Below are 22490 nucleotides of genomic sequence, written 5' to 3'. Positions count from 1 at the left end.
TCTCAGAGGCACACAAAGCCCCTACTGATTGTATCCCCAGCAAACTTCAATAAAAATGCTGCCTTCAGCATACTTATGTGTGTGAGACTCTTCTCTCTCCCACGGAGCTGGTCTGCTCTGACGGAGGAGTCCAGATATCCTTCTATGGCTTGAATGAAGAATTGTTCTGGGCTCCTTTCCTACCAGATTAATAATATTGCCTACTTATCTCCCTGTGCACTGTGTGGTATTATGGATTATTGAAGAAAAAAATTTGATCTGCACACTTTGGATTTAACATCCACGGGGCGCCTGGGTGGCTCAATCGGTAAAAGCGGCCGACTTCGGCTCAGGCCATGATCTCGCAGTCCGTGAGTTCAAGCCCCGCATCGGGCTCTGTGCTGACAGCTCAGAGCCCGGAGCCTGTTTCAGATTCTGTGTCTCCCTCTCTCTGACCCTCCCCCGTTCATGCTCTGTCTCTCTCTGTCTCAAAAATAAATAAACGTTTAAAAAAAAAAAATTAAAAAAAAAAAAAACATCCAAAGTAATGTTGTTACTAATTTACCTTCTTCCCCCACTGCCTCCTTTTCTTCCTCCTCCTCCTCTCAATGTTACTCTTTCCTCAAAACCTGTGTCTCAGCTACTGCAGTTCAGAGCAGAGATGCACCATAGCAAACTCCCAATGACTGTTTCCAGAGATGACCCCAGGCCTAGGCTGTTGTTATCTCGAGTCCCTACACCCACTTCTACCTCATCATTATCATCTCTCTCAATATTGGGTCTGAAGCCAGGGAACCATGTGCCAAGATGGAAAAGTGGGGAGGATAAAACTTCCCAGGCACAAGAGCTCAGGAGGGAGGGGGAGGGATGACACCTAGAAGTCCTCCAGATGGGTCCGTCTGTTACAGCCATCAAAACAAAGTTGTAGGTGGGGCAGGACCATTCTAGCTGAGGGGAGAGCCCCAAAACCATCAGCGTCAACCCAGTCTGTGAACTACATCAGAGCCACCCAAATTCAACTGTCATCTTCCCCCAGAAATGACACGATGTCTCAGGTCTTCCAGAAGGATATCTGAGTTGGGCCAAGTTCTCCAACATTTCCTCCTCCAAGTGACCTGCAACACTCTGAGCTGAGCAAACACACAGCCACACCTACCCTAACGCAGCAAAACAGGGCATGAACTCCAACTAACTCTCAGGAACCTGCAATTCAAGGACCTCCAAACAGGTCCCACTACAGTCCCTAAAAGTCCTGAGAAGGCAGGCCTGGCCCCAGGCAGGAAAGAGCTGCTGTTGCTGCCCACAGGGAACCCAGCACCTCCATCCTCCTATAGCCTGCCAGCCCACTGTTCATGGCTTCCAGCTTTGCCACTGGTCAGTACTGGTGTTAAAAAAAAAAAAAAAAAAAAAAAAAAAAAAAGCTAGCATAATATACAAGACTGGTAATTAACTCTATGTGTAAAACAAGTGTAAGTGGGTAAATTGGTACAGCCGCTGTGGAAAATAGTATGGAGATTCCTCAGAAACTTAAAAACAGAAATACCATAAGATCCAGTAATTTCACTACTCACTACCGGGTATTTACCCAAAGAAAATGAAAACACTAATTTGAAAAGATACATGCACCCTTATGTTAATTGCAGCATTGTTTACAATAGCCAAGGTACGGAAGCAGCTCAAATGAGAGAGAGAGAGAGATCTCTCTCTCTCTCAAAATTAATAAACACTTTTACAAAGAAATAAGAAAAGTAAAAAATAGGGTGCATGGGTGGCTCAGTCAGTTAAGCATCCAACTCTTGACTTTGGCTCAGGTCACGATCTCATGGTTCATGAGATCAAGCCCCATGTTGGGCTCTGTGCTGACAGCATAGGACCTGCTTGGGATTCTTGCTTTCTCCCTCTCTCTCTCTGCCCCTCCCCAAACGTCCCTCTCTCAAAATAAATGAATAAACATTTTTCAGTAAATAATGAACAATAAAAATAGGACAATAGACAGAAAGTTGAAGATATAGGAAGAAATAAAAAGGACCTGGTGAAAATCACTCTAAATACAAAAATATAAAAGCAATAGCAAATATTATAATTTTTATGATTTAAAAGAAAATTTTATTTAAAAAATAGATCTGGGCTCCTGGGTGGCTCAGTCAGTTAAGCGGCCAACTTCGGCTCAGGTCATGATCTCGCAGTCCGTGAGTTCGAGCCCCGCGTCAGGCTCTGTGCTGACAGCTCAGAGCCTGGAGCCTGTTTCAGATTCTGTGTCTCCCTCTCTCTGACCCTTCCCCGTTCATGCTCTGTCTCTCTCTGTCTCAAAAATAAATAAACGTTAAAAATAAATTTAAAAAAAAATAGATCTATGTTAATGGCCACACAATGTATAAAATATAGTTTGTGATATATACTTGTGATGCAAATAAAACATGATTGTGAAAAAAATTTTTAATTACCATTTTTTTTTTTAGTAGGCTTCATGTCCAGTGCAGAGCCCAACACAGGACTGGATCTCATGACCCTGAGATCAAGATTTGAGCTGAGATCAAGAGTCAGACACAACCGACTGAGCCACCCAGCCAGCCCTAAATTACCATTAAAGAAAGAAAAAAAGAGGCATAAGTCTGAAATTTTTTTTTAGATTTTTTTAGGTTTTTTTTGGGTATGTGAGTTTGTTTATTTTTGAGAGAGAGCGCAAGCACAAGTGGGGGAGGGGCAGAGAGAGAGCGAGACACAGAATCCCAAGCAAGCTCTGCACTATCAGCACAAAGCCCATCGGGTTCAAACCCACCAACTGTGAGATCATGACCTGAGCCGAAGTCAGATGCTTAACCGACTGAGCCACCCAGGCACCCCGTCTGACAAATTTTGAAAAGAAAAAATCAGAAAAATCTCAAAAATGAAAGAACTTATGCTACAATGGTAATCAAAAGATGTGTTTTTTTTTCTTTTAGCCCTAAATCTCATTTTATATTTGTACAATTAAGTAGTTTTAAACATGAAATACAAGGAACAGGACATTATGTGTGATGTCTGCCTAGGAGACCACAGCACACACTGAATTGCTTCTAAGACCCCACACACTCCTGACCCCTTGGGACAGCACATTTATACGGCAGCTTTTCTTCCCGGGAAGCTACACAACCAGAGACGTGGACAGAGTGGTCAGCCTACCCTGCCAGCCTGGCCTCCAACAAGTACTGGGGCCTGTCGAGACCGCAGAGATCTGGACTGTCTGCAGGCTGAATCGGACCCCAAGGGACTGACAGGGCTTGCATAACTTTCATCCGTTGCTAGGGGAGTGCAGAGTGGTACAGCCACTTTAGAAAAGAGGTTGGCAGTTTCTTAGAAAATTAAATATACACTTACTGTATGACCTAGAATCCTACCCCTGGCTGTTTACCTTACAGAAATGAAAACTTAAGTTCACACAAAAACCTGTACCCAAACGTTTAAAGCAGCTCTATTCATAATTACAAAAACCTGGAAACAACCCAAATGTCTTTCATCAGAAACACTGGGGAAAACTCTCAGTGACGCCTAGATGGCTGGCTCGCCCCCGTGCTGGGGGTTCTGTACACCCCCTGCCTCTGATATCTCACATAACTTCTCCTCAAGCTGTCCCAACAGCCTTACTGGAATCTACCTGCAGCTGGGAGCACTCACCACTCAAGGAACAAAGGAATCTCCTTGCAACTAAAAACATAAGACATGGAGAAAAAAACGAGTCAAACGAGACACCCGTATGAGGCCTCAACACAGAATAGCAATCCCAGTAGAAGGAGGATACCAGCCCATTCTAGGACTGTCTAGAACACAAGTGGGTCCAAATCCAGTAGTGATATCCTGACAGTGTGGCCCACAGGAAGCAGCCGGGGACACCATGGGCCGAGCCTCCAGGCGTTGACTCTGTCATTGACGACAACCACAGATTAAACGAGCATGGCGTAGACCCCTGGAAGGGAAACCACAGCTGTTGCCTCACCAGTCTCTCCCACAGCACACCCAGAAAACATAAGGCCACCACAGCCACTTGGTGCCATGTTAATTCTGAGGTGCAGAAGAGGAGTGCCTGCCTGACCGATCCTGAGAGTGATGAGGGGTGATAGCATCACAGGGTCCAGAGGAGAAACTGCTCAGGGCAAAGGGCTTGCCCAAATTCATGAGAAGGGGCACCCTAGGACTTTCCCTGCTCAAACACCAGCCTATCGCAAGAATGGTAAATGGAAAAAAGACCTAGCAGGAAGAAATCCAAAAAAGCACCCATGGGTGGGGGGTGGTTCTTGCTGAAGAGCCTGTATGAGGCCATGAGACCTATTCCTCCCAATCCAAAACTTGGAGTCAGCTCCCAGGACCTCTTCATCCGTCATTCTCCTGGATAATCTGTCCACTGGAACAATCATGCTGAGGGAAGTCATTCAAAAGGAACTAGTGTGCGGGGGAGGAGCCTAGATGGCGGAACAGCATGGAAGTTTTCTGTGTGTCTCGCGTCCATGAAATACAGCCAGACCAACACTAAACCATCCTGCACACCTAGAAAACTGATTGGAGAAGTAACACAACAATCTGCACAACCTGAGCCACAGAACCCAGCAGGTACGCAGCACGGAGAGGTGAACTTGGGGAGCGAGAAGCTGCAGGAAGGGAGGTGCTTTTGCAGGTGGAGAGAGGATGGAGATGGGGGCAGGGGAGGGGAGAATACGGGAAAAGCACCCCTCCCCAAAAGCAGCTGGAGAGAAAGCGGAAAATTGGAAACAGCCGCAGGGACAAAACTAAAAAGGGAGAAAGGAGAAAGGAGAGGGTTTAAATGCCATTAAGACTGTAAACAAGGGGAGCGCAAAGGCCTCAACTCTGCAGCTCAATACCTGGTGGTGCTCTGGTGGGAAGGGCGAATCCCCAGGAGCAGAGTGGGGTCTGGGAGGTTGTTGGGCCACACAGAAAAAGCTGTTCCACTGCTGCAAGGACATTTGGTAGAGACGGTTAAAGCCACCTGGTCCCAGCAGACCCCAGAAAAAGGCCACATTCGCTGGTGCTGGAACAAGGTCATTAAGGGTGAAGTCTGGTGCCAGATGTGTGTTGTGATTTTCCATAATCCCTGAAAAGCTGCTGCTACACTATCTCACGAACGTTTTCCTGGGGTGGGCTGGCACCTGGCTGCAGTCTCAGGGCACCAGCAGCAGCAGGGTCCAGCAAGTGTTCCTGGGTGCAGCTGACATTCGGCCATTGCTCGGTGAGACCCTCCTGCAGAGGGGCAGAGCGGGTCAAAGCCACAGTTCCTTTGAAGTAAGGGGCAAGGGAAAACTGCTGCATCTGAGACAAAACTCGGGTGAGAGGTACTGCCTGGGGCTTGGTCACAGAGAGTGAAAAAGCGGGGAGTGGAAGAAAACTGAAGACAAAGGACGGGTGTGAGATTGCTGACTGGGAAAACAGACTTCCAATACTAGACCAGGTAGCTGGGTGACGCCATTTTCACCGCTCCCGCACATGCGCATACTCCCACGCACCTGTGAGCACCATAACATTCCACCCCAGTAGGCTAGCAGTGCCATATAGTGGAGAGCGGAGCCATTACACTGAGCCTGCCAACCTCGCCAACCTTGCTCTTCAAGAACACAGGTCTCACCGCCTACTTAGTTTATGGACTATAAAGCGCTTCATAGTCTGACTTCTAGGGGAAAACTAAGTAATTTCAGTCCTATTGCAATCTGTTAGCAGATCCATCTATTCAATTTTCTTTCTTTTTTTCTCTTTTTCACTTCTTTTCTTTTTCTTGAATACAGAAAGAGAAAAAAATTCATTTTTATTTTCAATTTTTATTAAAAATATTTTCTTTAATTTTTTTACTATATTTTTTACCTTTGTGTAAATTTTTTCAAATTCTATTTTACTTCCATCATTTTATTTTAGTCTACTTCAGTGTATTCACTTTTTCAAATTTTAAAACAATTTCCTTCTTTTTTCTCTCTCTCTCTTTTCTCTTTTTCATTTCTTTTCTTTTTCTTGAATACAAAAAGAGAAAAAATTAATTTCATTTTTAATTTTTATTAAAAATATTTTTCTTTAATTTTCTCTACTATATTCTTTACTTTTGTGTAAATTTTTTCAAATTATATTTTACTCCCATCATCTCATTTTAGTCTACTTCAGTGTATTCATTTTTTCAAATTCTCAAATGATTTCCTTTTTTTTCTCTCCCCCTTTTTTTCTCTAATCTGTCAAACCACTTTCTTTTTTTTTTTTTTTTTTTTTTTTTAAATTTTTTTTTCCAACGTTTTTTATTTATTTTTGGGACAGAGAGAGACAGAGCATGAACGGGGGAGGGGCAGAGAGAGAGGGAGACACAGAATCGGAAACAGGCTCCAGGCTCCGAGCCATCAGCCCAGAGCCTGACGCGGGGCTCGAACTCACGGACCGCGAGAACGTGACCTGGCTGAAGTCGGACGCTTAACCAACTGCGCCACCCAGGCGCCCCTGTCAAACCACTTTCAACACCCATACAAAAACACACCTAGGATCTAGCATCATTTATTCGCTTTTTTGTGTGTGTATTTTTAAATACATATATATATATATATATATATATATATATATATATATACATACACACACACACACATATATATGCAACTATATATGTATTATTAAATTATTAAAAAATTATTTTATTAAATTTTTTATTTATTCCACCAAAAAACTGCTAGAACTGATTCATGAATTCAACAAAGTGCAGGATATAAAATCAATGCACAGAAATCAGTTGCATTCCTATACACCAAAAATGAAGCAACAGAAAGAGAAATCAAGGAATCCATCCCATTTACAGTTACACAAAAAGCCATAATATACCAAGGAATAAATCTAACCAAAGAGGTGAAAAATCTATACACTGAAAACTACAGAAAGCTTATGAAAGAAATTGAAGACGACACCAATAAATGGAAAAAGATTCCATGCTCCTGGATAGGAAGAACAAATATTGTTAAAATGTCGATACTACCCAAAGCAATCTACATATTCAATGCAATCCCTATCAAAATAACACCAGCATTCTTCTCAGAGCTAGAACAAACAATCCTAAAATTTGTATGGAACCAGAAAAGACCCTGAATAGCCAAAGCAATCCTGAAAAAGAAAACCAAAGCAGGAGGCATCACAATCCCAGGCTTCAAGCTATACTACAAAACTGTAATTATCAAGACAGTATGGTACTGGCACAAGAACAGACACTCAGATCAGTAGAACAGAATAGAGAACCCAGAAATGGACCCACAAACGTATAGCTGGCTAATCTTTGACAAAGCAGGAAAGAATATCCAGTGTAACAAAGTCTCTTCAGCAAGTGGTACTGGGAAAACTGGACAGTGACATGCAGAAGAATCAACCTGGACCACTTTCTTACACCAGACACAAAAATAAACTCAAAATGGATGAAAGACCTCAATGTAAGACAGGAAGCCATCAAAATCCTCGAGAAGAAAGCAGGCAAAAACATCTCTGACCTTGCCCACAGCAACTTCTTACTCAACACGTCTCCAGAGGCAAGGGAAACAAAAGCAAAAATGAACTACCAGGAGCTCATCAAAGTGAAAAGCTTCTGCACAATGATGGAAACAATCAGCAAAACTAAAAGGCAACCAACAGAATGGGAGAAGATATTTGCAAATGACACATCAGATAAAGGGTTAGTATCCAAAATCTATAAAGAACTGATCAAACTCAACACCCAAAAATCAAATAATCCCATGAAAAAATGGGCAAAAGACATGAATAGACACCTCTCCAAAAAAGACATCCAGATGACCAACCGACACATGAAAAAATGCTCAACATCACTCATCATCAGGGAAATACAAATAAAAACCACAATGAGATACCACCTTACACCTGTCAGAATGGCTAACATTAACAACTCAGGCAACAGCAGATGTTGGCAAGGATGCGGAGAAAGAGGATCTCTCTTGCATTGGTGGTGGGAATGCAAGCTGGTGCAGCCACTCTGGAAAACAGCATGGAGGTTCCTCAAAAAACTAAAACTAGAACTACCCTATGACCCAGTAATTGCACTGCTAGGCATTTATCCAAGGGATACAGGTGTGCTGTTTTGAAGGGACACATGCACCCCCATGTTTATAGCAGCACTATCAACAATAGCCAAAGTATGCAAAGAGCCCAAATGTCCATCGATGGATGAATGGATAAAGAAGATGTGGTATATATATACAATGGAGTATTACTCGGCAATCAAAAAAGAATGAAATCTTGCCATTTGCAACTACGTGGGTGGAACTGGAGGGTATTATGCCAAGTGAAATCAGTCAGTCAGAAAAAGACAAAAATCATATGACTTCACTCATATGAGGACTCTAAGAGACAAAACAGATGAACATAAGGGAAGGGAAACAAAAATAATATAAAAACAGGGAGGGGGACAAAGCATAAGAGGCTCATAAATATGGAGAACAAACTGAGGGTTACTGGAGGTGTTGTGGGAGAGGGAATGGGCTAAATGAGTAAGGGGCACTAAGCAATCTACTCCTGAAATCATTGTTGCACTATATGCTAACTAATTTGGATGTAAATTTTAACAAATTAAAAATAAAATTTAAAAAAAAGGAACTAGTGTGTTAGGGCTACAGGCCCAGATACACGAACCTGTATCAGCTTATATATCCTTGCAAATTACTCGGCAGATATTGAATGTAAACCAGTAGCAGTTAAATTCAGAAAAACTTGGTCTTTCAGAAACATCAGCTATTGCAAGGGCAAGCACAGAGTGAGCTCCAGCCTGCTTCGGGAAAATGTGGCCAATGCCATGAAGAATGTACTTACTGTCCCTTCTCCATTGCACTGCTATCTCAATTGGAGGCAAGAAAGCACAAGCCCGTGCCATCAGGTGTCCCTCTCCATAGTATTTCTTACAAGAGTATTTCTTCTTGCAACATGGGTCAACGTTTACAGCTGTTCTAGTCCTGCATGGCAATTTGAGGGTTAAACCCACTTCAGTCACATGCTCAATCCAAAAAGACACAGCTATTACTCAGAGAACAAGGTTAAGAAACACCCTGGCAACTTAAAGTTCAACAAATAAAACAAGATGGTGTACAAAGCAGGACATGACTCAAGTCTGGTAAATCTGATTAATCTGTAATATGTTTAGGAGAATTTAGAGGGAAAGATAAACAGCCTCCAGGAGGACATATGCACCATTTGCCCATCAAACCGTTATATGACCACACAAGATATAACACAAGGGGACCAAATCAGTGTTTATTAAAGACCAACCATGTGGCATTTTTCATTTAGCACCATATTTAATTCTCCAAAAACCCTGTTTCATGTCATTCTTTGTATTTTACAAAGGTAGTAACTAAAGCTGAGAACTTAAGGAACTTTGCTAAGGTCAGACAGATAGCTAAGCGGCAGAGGGATTCAAGTTCTCCCATCTAACTGCAAAGCCGGCCATGTGCCTTGAATGTCAAAGTGAATAATGGCACTGATGATAAATGCTTCAGGAACTCAGAGGAGGGATGATCCCTCTGCATTATAGTGGCCCAGGAACATTGCCGTCACTAAATGCCAGTGTTTTGTTTTTATAGTCGGCCCAACCTTTTCCTTCCCACTCACTGTGAATCTTAAACAAGACTCTGTCCAACCTCTACTTTAATATCTCAGGCAATGGGGAAATCACTTGCCTCCCCTCCCCACACATTCGTGTTGTAACAACAGATTATTAGCAAATTCTTCCTTATGCAGAGTCACCATCTTCCTCACATGCTGTGGAATCAGATATAGAGGCGATGTAGCCAGGGAAACGACATTGAACTACAGCACAGAACTGTTCAGCAAAGGCGTCACAGCCCATTGGCTTGGCCCTCAGGCAGCACCAGACAGCTGACCCACAACTCATTTTTCCCCAAAAAACAGACCCCTCGGCCACTCACCCTCACTGGAAAAATTAATTCCACACGATGCCTGCTCCCTCTGATTACACCTTTCTAAATCAAGTTTTATACCTACTCAACTGATTGGTAGAGTCTCAGTCATAAGATTGAGGCCTAGATGCAAAAGAATCTGAGAAAGGAAGTTTATGGATTCCACCTTAGGAAAGCAAGAATCATAGCTGGGAATTCCTCTGATATGGGAAGGGTGTTCAAAAGACACTAAGGACCCACCATACATGGCAAATGTCTCCTACAAGCCGTCACGTAGCTGCCACACACTCCTTCTCCGTACCTAACCTCCCTAAAACAAAAGTGCTCTCATTGAACGTAATCCTCCCTATCTCCCGTACAAAGAAAAATGAGGCTTGACTCTCCCCAGAACTGATATAATCCAGTCTCATCAGTTACTGCTTTCAACTCCAAGTACAGGATCTCTAGGTGATACCCATGCCACCTCTAATCTAGTCAGACTCCCAAAGTGATATTCTACAAACCGTGGACTAAGCCGAAGGTTCACCACCAACAACATACTATATACAAAATAGCAGAAGGAGGGCAGAGGAGAGAGAAAAAGGAAATCAGTTCAAATATGCAAACACACATGACAGCACAAGGAAGAAAATATGGAAAATACAGGCAGATAGTGCCAACTTTATTTCTGAAATTGGCACTTGACCAGAGCTTGTACCTATTCCATTCTCTTGCCCTCAGCCAGTACAGGTGAAACAAAAATTGAATGTTGGTGAACCAGGTCTTTACTGATGCTGTGGAACTATCACACAAGTCCTGGACTACCTACCCCTCAACTTCTCATTACATGAGTGAAAAATAGAAATGTTTCATTTGCTTACCTCTCGGATTTTGGGTCCAACTGGTGCAAGGCCACAGGATAGGACTTCTCCAGGTCCAGATTCTCCTCTGTTCTGCTGATGGTAGAATGCCTAGAGTAAGTTTGCCATCTTTAGCAAATAAAAATGCAGGACTCCCAGATACATTTGAATTTCAGATTGACAATTTATTTTAGTATAAGTATGTCTCATTTGATATTGAGATATACTTAAAAAATGATTTGGTATTCATCTGAAATACAAATTTAACTGTGCATTCTGTATTTTATCTGGCAGATAAAGAGAGTGAGAAAAAATTAGTACAGGGATTCATCAAAAAATTTTACAAAAAAAATTGTACAGGGACTACAAATACGTGTAGGTGTAATTATTCTAGAGAGGGTCAGAGCTGAGGGCAACTGAGGACCTAACCAGTATTTACTAAGGAATGAACCACCCCAGTCACAAACCCAAGCTGAGACCAAGGGCATGGTAGAATGATTTGGGGAAGATATTTTTCCCCTGTGCTTACCCATCTCTGAATTAAATGGCTTCTCAGTCTCCAAGAGAAATGACACTCCACCCCGTTACCCAACTCTTCCCTGGACTCCCTGCTTCTCCAAGTCTGGGGAAAACAGCAAGTATGTACTTGAAACTTGGTTGTGGTAGTTATGAGTTGTGTGATCTTGGTCATGTTAATGTGTCTGAGCCTCAGTCCTATATCTGTAAAGTGACAATAATGGTATTTTCTGAAGAATAAAAAGAGTAAAACCTCAGATACTGACATCTGTGTACATTCTATTTGAGCAAAACAAGTTTGAATAATAATGAGAGAGTAGGAAACCCCAGGCTCCCAGGGCAAACCATTCTTCTACATCTATGTCCCCATTGGTGGGACTCTATTTCTCTGTTTCTCTTTGGTGGTAGGGCAGAGAGGGCCCTTGATTTGGAATAAGAAAAATCTATTTCTAAACTAGAAGCCTCAATAGCCAATCCATAAAACTGAGCTAATCATACATACTTCACAGGGTTGTTATGCAAATATATCAAGAGTTGGGACAATAAATGATGCATAAGCTCTCAAAAAATGCTAATTCCAATCCCACGTGCTCTTGTGATAATGTGTATAAAGCCCTACCATTGGGTATGTTCCCTTCCCTATCTACGCTCCATAGATCTTTCTTCTGCCTATGAACATCTGGTTCAGAGGATGAGAGAGACCAGATCAATGGTTTTCAAATTGTAGGTGTTCACCCTTTAAGTGGGGTGCTGTCCATATTTTAATATGGAGTAGATGGGGCACCTGGGTGGCTCAGTGAATTGAGTGTCCAACTCTTTTTTTTTTTTTTCAACGTTTATTTATTTTGGAGACAGAGAGAGACAGAGCATGAACAGGGGAGGAGCAGAGAGAGAGAGGGAGACACAGAATCTGAAACAGGCTGCAGGCTCTGAGCGGTCAGCACAGAGCCCGACGCGGGGCTCAAACTCACGGGCCGTGAGATCATGACCTGAGCCGAAGTCGGACGCTTAACCAACCAAGCCACCCAGGCGCCCAGAGTGTCCAACTCTTCTTTTTTTTTTTTTAATTTTTTTTTAACGTTTATTTATTTTTTTGAGACAGAGAGAAACAGAGCATGAACAGGGGAGGAGCAGAGAGAGAGGGAGACACAGAATCCAAAACAGGCTCCAGGCTCTGAGCTGTCAGCACAGAGCCCGACGCGGGGCTTGAACTCACGGACCATGAGATCATGACCTGAGCCGAAGTCGGACGCTTAACCAACCAAGCCACCCAGGAGCCCCCGAGTGTCCAACTCTTGATTTCAGCTCAGGTCATGATCTCGAGTTTTGTGGGATCAAGCCCCACATCAGGCTCTGCACTGTCAGTGTAGAGCCTGCTTGGGTTCTCTCTCCCTCTCTGCCTCTCCCCTGCTCGCTCGCTCTCTCTCTCTCTCTCTCTCAAAATAAATAAACATTTAAAATTTTTTAAATAAAAAATAAAAAATACGGAGTGGAATGGAATGAATGGAAACTGAAAGCATTGCACGTGACGAGGATAAATATTGTTTCCCGAAACTTTTGATTCATTTGTACATGTGTATGTTTGTGCTCATGTAGTCACACATGCATATATATGGCTACTGGGTCCCTTTGCAAAATGCACTTCCTATTGTGGGCCATAAAAGTGCATGTGTTTCTGGATGCTCTGTGTAAGGACTCTCCCCACCCGTGTTTCTGATGAGCCTGAAACCAGCTGCCCTGACTGCGAAAGACACAATCCCTCCACCTCCCCTCACCAGATAAGGCACCATGGTTGAAAGCTCATCCTGGAAGCCAAAACTTGGGGGTCAGACCTCCACTTCACCTCCAGCAAAACAGAGGGTAACTTGGGGGAAACTTCTGATCAGAAAGATCACCAGTTTAGGATGGGAGAAGAAAACATGACCACACAGTTCCTGTGGTTACCAGCCCAGCCCGTCGCTCATCGCTGGAGTTATAAAACCCAAGCCAGAAGACAGAAGCAGCATCTGCCCGGGCAGCCTCTCTGAGAAGATGCATTGTCTTCCTCTCGCCCTGCCGCTCCTTCTCCTCTGCTCCAGAGCTGAAGCTGGTGAGTCCTTCCCTCTGGAAGCTGCAGTATCAGCCCCCAACACAGTTTAGTCTGAATATAGCTGACTCTTAAACAAGATCGCAGGATCTCTCTGCAGGAATCCAGGGTGAAGTTCCACTTGGGATATGCCTCCCCCACCCCCCCAGTCTCTGCAGCCTATGGTAGTTCCCAGAGACGAGGAACCCCGCTGACTAGGGGAAAGCCCGAACAGGTGGGAGGAAGAGTGGGCATCTTCTCATGACTTAAGGTGAGATATTGGGTAGGAGGTCCTATGTTCTCTTCATCTTCTGAGCTTCGGGGCTACACTTTACCTCGTAATGTGGCCATTCTCTGACACTGCCCTCAAGGTTTGGAGCCCAGTGGAAGAGGAGCATTGAGGTCCCAGGCACAATGGCAGTGGGGGAAATCCGAGGTGAAAAATGCCCGAATGGCATCTGAGGCCAGATTGGCTGTTGTACCTGGAAGAAGGAGTGAGAATTTATGTGAGAGGTTGTGGGTGGGGACACCAGATACCCGAGCCTCCTGAGGGGGCAACAGGCAGAGTACACAGTGAGGATGAGATTAGAGAGAAGCCCCTCTCAACTTTAGCTCAGCCTATGCATTCTCTGTGTTCAAGCCCTGGGGATCTCTGTTCCAGGAGAGATCATCGGGGGCACAGAGTGCAAGCCACACTCCCGCCCTTACATGGCCCACCTGGAAATTGTCACTCTCCAGAATAGACTGGCATCTTGCGGTGGTTTCCTGATAAGACGGAACTTTGTGCTGACGGCTGCTCACTGTGCAGGAAGGTGACACAGCAGGGTCCCATTTATCTCCCTTCTAGAGATTAACAGCTAGGGTGGCAGCCAAGGACGTACCCTTGGGCGGTCTGAGGCTCCTGGGGCTGGGAGAGGCAAGACTTGAACTTATGGAACTTGGTCCCATAATTGATGAGATGCCCTGATCTTCAATCACCGTGAGCTCGGCTCCCCTACAGAGAGGAAAAGGAGGCCCTATCCAAAAGTCCCTCCTCTAAAAGTAGCTTCCCTCTCCCAACCCACCCAGTTTTCCAGGCCACTTCCTCTAAGCCCTTTCCAAGAACACTGGCCTTTAGTTCTCAGGGACTTGAGCCATCTTTCCAGGGGAGGCAGACAACAGGGTCCACCAGGGATCCCACCACCTCAACTCCCCCTTTCCTCTGATATCTCTGGCCCTCACACAGGGCTCCCTAAATTAGGAAGTGCTAATCCTGTCCCCTGGGTCCTCCATGGCCTACTCAGTCTCCAGGAATTCCTGAGGGTCCTGGAAATTGTCAATGTTCCCTGAGAAAGCTATTCCCTGAGTAAAATATGAGCCCCCACCCCAAATGCTACAAGTGGTCCAGGGAAAGAGGGGTGAGTAGAGTCCAGTGACCCCTGTGATAGACTCTAGTCCTCTTTTCTCAGAATGGGAACATCGCAGGAGAAACCTCAGACCATCACAGTTTCTCCTGGTCCTTCCTTCTCCCTCACAATAGGTCCATAATGGTCACCCTTGGAGCCCATAACATACAAAAGAAAGAAGACACATGGCAGAAGCTTGAGGTCATAAAACAATTTCCTCACCCAAAATATGATGATAGTGCTCTTCTCCATGACATCATGTTACTGAAGGTAATAACTTCTTTCTCCACATTTCCCACTTTCTGTTCTCTTAGTTTTCTCCTTCAGGTCTCCATTGCCCTAAAATGTCCCCAACCTGCCTCTGGACTCCAACCCCACTGACTCGTGCCACTGGATGTAGTTCTAATGCAAAACAGTTTGCCCTGTCCCTCCCTGATTTCCTCCAACTGCCCTGTCACCCATTTCTAGCACTGACAGCCCCTCATGCCCTCCACAGTTGAAGGAGAAAGCTAACCTGACCCTGGCCGTGGGGACGCTCCCCCTTCCGCCCCAGTTCAACGTCATCCCACCCGGGAGAATGTGCCGGGTGGCTGGCTGGGGAAAAACACAATTGAATGAACCAGGCTCTGATACTCTGCAAGAAGTGAAGCAGAGGCTCATGAATCCCCAAGCCTGCAGACACTACAGAACTTTCGACCACAACCTCCAATTGTGTGTTGGCAATCCCAGGAAGACAACATCTGCATTTGAGGTGATCCTCGGAGGAGGGTTCTTTTCTACAAGTCACTGTTCGGGGCCCAGACGTCTTGTGGAAGGAGATGGGTGGGAAGGTTGTCAGCCAGCGACAGGGTTTCAGATCATGGGCCTAAGGAACTGGAATCACCCCTCTGCAGATCCATTCCCTGCCCCTCCCCCACCCATGGCCCAGTGCAGTCTCTGGGCACCCCTCCCAGGCTGCTGCACAGGGCACATGAGGTGGCCAGAAGGAAACAGAAAAGGGGCATCACACCAAGATGTATAACCCCATGAGGAACCAGGGCTGCTTGGTCTGACCCCAGGTCTCACTGGGAGTAGACGACTTCCCAGCTCACCTTCTGTGTTCTCTCTCTCTCTCTCTCTCTCTCTCTCGCGCGCGCGCGCACTCTCTCTCTCTCTGCCCCACAGGGAGATTCAGGGGGCCCTCTTCTGTGTGCTGGGGTGGCTCAGGGCATCGTCTCCCATGGACGGAAGAATGCAAAGCCCCCTGTTGTCTTCACCCGGATCTCCCACTACCGGCCCTGGATCAATGAGGTCCTGAAGCAGAATTAAGCCTGGATGGAGCCTGGGCCGGCCTGAGGGGAAATCTGGAACCAGACCTGGGCAGGCTTTCTGTGCCACTCACTTTCGAGTTGCCTCTGATCTCTGCTGAGGCCCTGCCACATCCCTCAGACCCACGAGGGCCCCTCCAGGTCACAGAATCCTCAGTAAACCTCAATAAAGACCCAGCTTTCAGACGTGAGGATGTGTCTTCTCTCTGATGCTCTCTTCTCTTGGCACAATGCAACTGGCCTCCAGCCTAGGCAGCCTACAAGCCTTGGAAATGGTTGGGGTGTGTGGGAGCAGGTGGGGGGGTCTGGGGGGGGTGTGAGTGTGAGATACAGAGAGGAAATAATGAAGAAAAATTAGGGAAAGAAAGAAGAAAAAGGGAATCCCTGGAGAGACAGGATCCTTATTTCCAACTTAAACAAGATGTTATGCCAGATCCTTGCTGTAATCATCAACTCTATACTGATTCGAATTTATCTTTAGTAATATCCAGAATCACTAAGAACATTGTGAATCACAGGCAAAGATGTAGGATATTTAGGGCATCCCTGATCTCTCCCCACCAGGTCCCAGGAATAGCGCCCCTCCACTAAGTTGTGCCAACCAGAAATGTCTCAGGGCATTGCCAAGTGTTCTCCAAGGGGCAGGGGAGCAGGAATCATCCTCAGTGAGAACCACCGGTTTAGATATGTGATGCAGGGAAGACAGTTGCTTCCACACAGGGCCCTCCTCGCAGTCCACCTCGATAAGAGGAGATCTACCATCTGCGGGGCTTCAATCTGAGATGCAGAGAAGATTGTCTCTCACTCCCTGATGCAGAACAGAGAGCTGGAGCAGATAAGGGGGGGATAGCATCACAGTTCTGCATGAGCAACTCCCAGCCACAAGGGCCGTACCCAAACCAGTAGGAAGTCAAAAACCTACAGCCTGCTCAACACAAAGTCTTGCCAGCTGAGAGACTGGCTAGAGAAGAGAAAACAGGTCAGAAGGACAGGAGACAGGCACAACAGCAGCCTGAGGCTTATAGCCCTCCTGGCTTCGGAGGGTATGGTGAATCGCTGCCTCGAGCAAACTCTTTCTAGCAATTTGCCTGAAAAACATAATCAGAGATTATGTCTCTGATTACGTCTTACACAAAGATTCATGAACAAGGATTTTAATCTCAGCATTGTTAATAATGGAAAACTTGGAATCCCAGTCATGGAACAAAGTTTAAATGGTAAATTCAGGGTCGCCTGGGTGGCTCAGTCGATTGAGCGTCCGACTTCAGCTCAGGTCATGATCTTGCTGCCCGTGAGTTGGAACCCCGCGTCGGGCTCTGTACTGACAGCTTGGAGCCTGGAACCTGTTTCAGATTCTATGTCTCCCTCTCTCTCTGCCCCTCCCCAACTCATGCTCTGTCTCTCTGTCAAAAATAAATAAACATTTTAAAAAATTGAAAAAAATGGTAAATTCAAATGATTGAATATTTTTTACTGAATATTTTGAATTCGTTAAAAATTTGTTTTCTTTTTTTTTTTTTTTTTTTTTTTTTTTTTTTTTTTTTACCAATAACTTTTTATTTATTCATTGGATTTTCCCAGGGTAAAAAGAGAAGGGAAAAGGGTCAGCATGTGTATTACAAAACAATAGCAAGTGGGGAAAGGAAGTACCCGGCACAGCAAAATCAACCACATAAACACCCCCCAGAGATGGAGTCACTAAAGCCCAAGGGGGCTCAGTCTCCTGCAGTTCAGAAATGAGGGGAAGGGATCAGGGAAAGAACAGATAGGTACAAGCTTTCCTACCCCAACCCACCCCCGTAAGTTCAAGATTTCACACAAAGCTTTGGTTTCTAGCAGTAAACATGGAGTTACATTCGTTCGTCTCCTATTAAACAATCTTGTGGCCACTTTGACATAAGTTTCTTGCACCTGCATAAAAGTTCCTGAGTGACTTGGATTATACATTCATCTTCCCTTTCTTGGTCTCCAGACCCTATTTCTACATGGAAGGCCCCCCTCATTGCTTTTGCTTCTCTCTACCCTAAGATTAGCGATTAAAGTAGGGTTGATCCATTCAAATACAAGTGTATTGCTATGAATCACATCAAGGAATGGTCTTGACACAAGATATTAGGAACAAGGGATGGAGTGTTTATAGCTTTTTCAGGGTTTAAAGGTATATGTGGGAGGGGGGCTGTTTTGGGGAGGGGGATAGGGTAGGAGTCAAGTTTTTAGAATAGAAGATCTGGTCCAAAATAGGAAATAGGGGAAGGAAACACAAAAGAAAGGATGGTTCAAGACCACCACACTTTAAGAGGGGTCACCAAGCTATGTTCCAGATTCTCTTCCTGGTGCAGAACCTTTTGTCAAAGATGCTTTGGCTATTTTTCTCAATACAAAAAGAAGTTTGTAAACAATAAAACCCCAAAAGAACATGGAGAAGACCAACACTTTATATTTACACAAACCAGACCACCTAGCAATCACCCAATCAGCTATTCGTGAAGTCCTACAAAACCCAGACAAATACGATATAACTAGCAGTGGGGGGGGGAGCAGCGATTGGAGGAGACAAGAACCCAGGATCAGACACACATCACCCAATGCGTTCTATTGCATTTGCCCCGTTTCAACACAGTGAGGTAGGTTTGTGGTGATCTCACAGCATGTAAACGAAACCTTTTCTCCTTTAGCTACCATGACATTAATCACTGCTACAGCAGGGCAGGACACTGGCTCTGGGCACCACAACGCCATGGCTTATGGTCTCTCTGGAAGCCAATAAGAAAAGCCCAGAAGTTACGAAAGTTGAGAAATTTAGCCTTTGCTTCATACACCCATCCCTGGGCAGCTCAAGATGGGTACAGAGGTATTGTTCTTAAAGCTATTCTTACCAACTCTTTTTTTTTTTTAACACACACACACACTCACACACACACACACACACACACACACACACTCACATACACCCTGTTGTGCATGGTAGGCCTAGCCCAATCCAGTGAAGGATGGATCTGGTATGTAAAGTGAGTCCCGTGCCCTGGGATTAGAAGTCTGGAACAGAAATCCTTTACTATACTTATAGACAGCCCTCTCCTAACCTTGGCTTTGGCTCTGCACCTTTTGGCTCGGTGCAGCCTCTTCAAACCTTCCTGTACCACCTTTTCCTGTTCGGACCAATTTCCAATCTTCCGGTAGAAAGAGATCAAGTCATGGGGGCAACTGAGCTAAAACCTAGTCTCCCATGGAACATTGAAGGCGGAGGGGTTTTTAAGAGGACACTATGGCAGAAAAGCCAGTTCTATTTGGCAAAAATGAGGTAGTTCAATAGGCTATGCACTCCAAATAGTTGTTCTCCCTGATGATAAAACAAACAGTATTCCTGCCGTGCAGACCTGAAGCTGCTGCCGACTTATCCCTGAGATCGCTCATGTACCTGAGAACACAGTGCAGGAACGAGGGCCTTAAGATTAAAATACACAAAAGTACAAAACCAGAACATTTATATTACGAAAAAAAAAAAGTTAAAATGCACAAGATACGTCATTCGCACACAGCTAGTGCAGTTGGCATCCTGGAGAAAGTGGGGCCCAAGGTGCGGTCATCCAAGGGAGCAAATAAATAAAATTCCATCGGCCCAGAATGGGGTGAGAGTAAGCTTAGGAACAGCAGGTCTGCAGCTGTTCCCCCAACAATCCCTTTGCCTGCGGTCACAACCCATTGCTCGGGAGAGTTCTCAGCATCTTATCCCAAGAGCGGGGTAGGGGACAAGTTGTGGAAAAAACCCTGCCTTACCCTTGAGAGATTCCCTCCCACAGAAAGTAGTGCTCCGTGGGTTGGGCCCATCAATCTGGTCTCATGCTTGATCTTTACATTCTGGCATGGGAAAAATTATTACTACATATCCTTCTTTGAAAGGAAAACAACTTCCCTATCCAGACCACTTTCAGAAGCTGGAGATCTGGGGGGGCGGAGACTCAGCTAAAGCACACGGGGAGAGATTTTCCCCAGAACACGTTCACAAGCATTTGGATAGAGCATGGTTGGAGTTCATTTGCCTCACCCCTTCCCCCTACCCTGCCAAGAAGGAAGAGGGGGTGATGCTGTGGACCCCGGCCTGAGACACATGGCAGCGCCAGCTGCCCCCTACCCACCCTGTCCCCACTTTCTCCACTCTGCCGATTGATGCCTGCTCCTCAAAACTTCCTGATCACAAAAGCATAGCCCCCACCCACTGTAGCTCAATTCTGGGCCTCTGGGAGCAGGGCAGGGCTATGGATCTCTTCTTCTTCTTCCTCCCGAAAGTAGGCTGGCTTTCCCTGTGAGCTGGGGGCCTGCTGGGCTTTCAGTGGACACGAGGCCACCATGTGGCTGATGCTCTGGCAGAAGTGGCACTTCTTAGGCTGGGGTGGCAGCTTGCATTCCTTGGCATGGTGGTCTAGACCTCCACAGTTGTAGCACCTGTCTCCCTTTGATCTGCGCTTCTGCATGTTCTTCCCTTTGGGCCGCCTCTCGCTCCCAATACAGAACACCCCACCGGGGCCCGTGACCCGGATAGATTCCAGGCCCTTAGCAGACTTCTTAAAGGTGAACTCCACGGCCTCACCCTCCTTCAGGCTCCGGAAGCCCTCCATGTGCAGCTTGCTCTGGTGCACAAAGACATCCACTGGGGGGTCAAGCGCGACCCCGGCGCGGGCAGTCATGGACAGGAAGCCGAACCCCATGCGCACGTTGAACCACTTACAGATGCCGGCACCGTGCAGCAGCTGCGGCTCCTCGGCCGCCCGGGCGGCGTCCTCCGGCGCCTCCTCCGGCGCCTTGGCGCAGCCACCTGCGAACTGCTGGTTTGACACAGAGCCCATGGTAGTCGGCTGAGCCCGCGGCCCCGGGCCCCTGGTCGGGTGGCTGCTGGCCCCAGAGAAGTCCGGAGGCAAAGGGCTAAAAATTTGTTTTCAAAAATATTCAGTCATGTGGGAAAATGCAAAACTTCAATGTAATGTAATGCAGGATTTGTTTCTCCTGGGAAGACCCTGGACTCTTCCTCTTCCCACTGTGAAATACCCCTTGACTGAATGTCCTTCCACCGGCCACGAGGGATTAAGAAGACGCTAACAGATCTTTGCCTGGATTATGTGATTTGTGACATTTGGGGCATTATTTTCTGAGTCTATGTTTTTTATTAAATGTTGAAAGGCTTCTGTCCCTACTCAACTTTTTGGTACTTTCAGTTTATTTGGATAGTTTAAAAGTGTTTGGAGTTTTGTGTTTGTGTTTTTGTTACGTGGCTTTAGGGCTGTGAAACACCACAGCTCCCCAGAAGAGTATTTGGCTGCATTCGTCTGAGTTCATTTCCTCATCAATCAGGAAACGATTGCATTATCAGGCCATGGTAGCCAAGAAGCAGAGATCTTTGCTAGTTTCCGTGATGGTTTTCCTGATGACCATCTTCTCTGATTTTCATCTCACGTATGCGCTTATCTGTGCTGGGCTTGCGGGCTTTGAAAAGTGCAGCATGATTTTCCATCGCCAGCCCCACCTCTGGGCTGTGAAACAGCCACATCTGTGTATTCTTTGGGCCTTTATCCTCAAAGGGTCTGTCTGTCAGGTCCCAGTATTGGCAGATGGCACAATCACACAGGATAATTTAGGAAAAGTTCGATGGAGGATCTATCTATGTGCAAAGGGAACAGGAAACCAATAGGGTGTGGTGACACATCCCAGAGTTGGCAAGAGTACGGAGCCACCACCGTCCCTTTGGCATGAAGGGGGTTGGGTAAGGAGTGGTTATTGGAACCCAGAAAGACAGCTGGAGCTCCACCTCTGCTTGCTCTAGCTGTAGCTGCAGGACAGGAGCTGTGGGTCATGGAAGGACCCACGGGTCATGGAAGGACCCACAGCCAACTGATTCTAAGTGGTTTCCCAGGAAAGGACTGTGTGAATAAATCCTACTGTATCACTCTCCTTCTGCTCCTGAATTCCTGACCGTGCTCCCATTGGCCAATCCTTTTATCCTAAATTTATTTATTTATTTTGAGAGAGAGAGAGAGAGAGAGAGAGAGAGAGAATGAATGTAGGAGAGGGGCAGAAAGAGAGGGAGAAAGAGAATCCCAAGCAGTCTCTGTGCTGTCAGCCCAGAGCCCACAGGGCTCCATCCCCTGACCCTGGGATCATGACCTGAGCCGAAATCAAGAGTCAGACGCCACCAAACTACCCCAGGTTGAAAGTTCTCAAGACACACCCTATTCTATTCCCAGAAGCCTCCCTAACTCTTCCTCTTGCTTGACAAAAGAAAAGACAAAGATCACATCACTGAGCCTTACATAGCCTCAAGCCTGTGCTAAAGTAGTTTCAGGTGCAGGAGAGGTAGCTGGCCCAGGAGGGATACTTTTGTGATTCATTTCTATGTGAGAGGCAGGGACCGCTACTTTTTTTTAAGGCAACCCCTCAAGAGGGAGACTTCTGGCACCTAGGTGACAGAGGCCACCAACAGGGCAAAG

At 45.8% G+C, this 22490-nt stretch overlaps 2 protein-coding genes across 4 annotated transcripts; one reads left to right on the top strand and one right to left on the bottom strand.

Moving 5' to 3' along the window:
• Window positions 1-13267: 13267 nt before the first annotated feature.
• Window positions 13268-16190, top strand: LOC102967390 (chymase). 3 transcript variants are annotated; one of them, XM_015544666.2, is made up of 6 exons: window positions 13274-13387; window positions 13704-13755; window positions 13981-14131; window positions 14839-14974; window positions 15201-15455; window positions 15869-16190. In XM_015544666.2, exons 1-6 carry the CDS (start codon window positions 13286-13288, stop codon window positions 16010-16012), a joined length of 840 nt encoding a protein of 279 aa, XP_015400152.1. In that variant the 5' UTR covers window positions 13274-13285; the 3' UTR covers window positions 16013-16190. The 3 variants fall into 3 exon arrangements, with proteins under 3 accessions (XP_015400151.1, XP_015400152.1, XP_007098126.1); XM_007098064.2 differs by lacking the exon at window positions 13704-13755 and having other exon boundaries at window positions 13275-13343; XM_015544665.2 differs by lacking the exons at window positions 13704-13755; window positions 13981-14131 and having other exon boundaries at window positions 13268-13343.
• A 3986-nt stretch (window positions 16191-20176) lies between these two features.
• On the bottom strand, window positions 20177-20855 carry LOC122239242 (protein lin-28 homolog A). Its single transcript, XM_042987744.1, has one exon. The coding sequence runs from the start codon at window positions 20853-20855 to the stop codon at window positions 20235-20237; it is 621 nt and encodes a 206-aa protein (XP_042843678.1). The 3' UTR covers window positions 20177-20234.
• Window positions 20856-22490: the final 1635 nt, after the last annotated feature.

The sequence above is a fragment of the Panthera tigris genome, chromosome B3 (assembly GCF_018350195.1).
Source record: "Panthera tigris isolate Pti1 chromosome B3, P.tigris_Pti1_mat1.1, whole genome shotgun sequence".
NCBI classification, from domain to species: Eukaryota; Metazoa; Chordata; class Mammalia; order Carnivora; family Felidae; genus Panthera; species Panthera tigris.
This window is presented reverse-complemented; position numbering and strand designations above follow the sequence as displayed.

Coding starts and splice junctions, on each gene's coding strand:
- LOC102967390 (XM_015544666.2), top strand. CDS start 13,286: ATGCATTGTCTTCCTCTCGCCCTGCCGCTCCTTCTCCTCTGCTCCAGA. Junction 14,132..14,838: donor GCTGCTCACTGTGCAGGAAG/GTGACACAGCAG, acceptor CCCTCACAATAG/GTCCATAATGGTCACCCTTG. Junction 15,456..15,868: donor AGACAACATCTGCATTTGAG/GTGATCCTCGGA, acceptor TCTGCCCCACAG/GGAGATTCAGGGGGCCCTCT.
- LOC122239242 (XM_042987744.1), bottom strand. CDS start 20,855: ATGGGCTCTGTGTCAAACCAGCAGTTCGCAGGTGGCTGCGCCAAGGCG.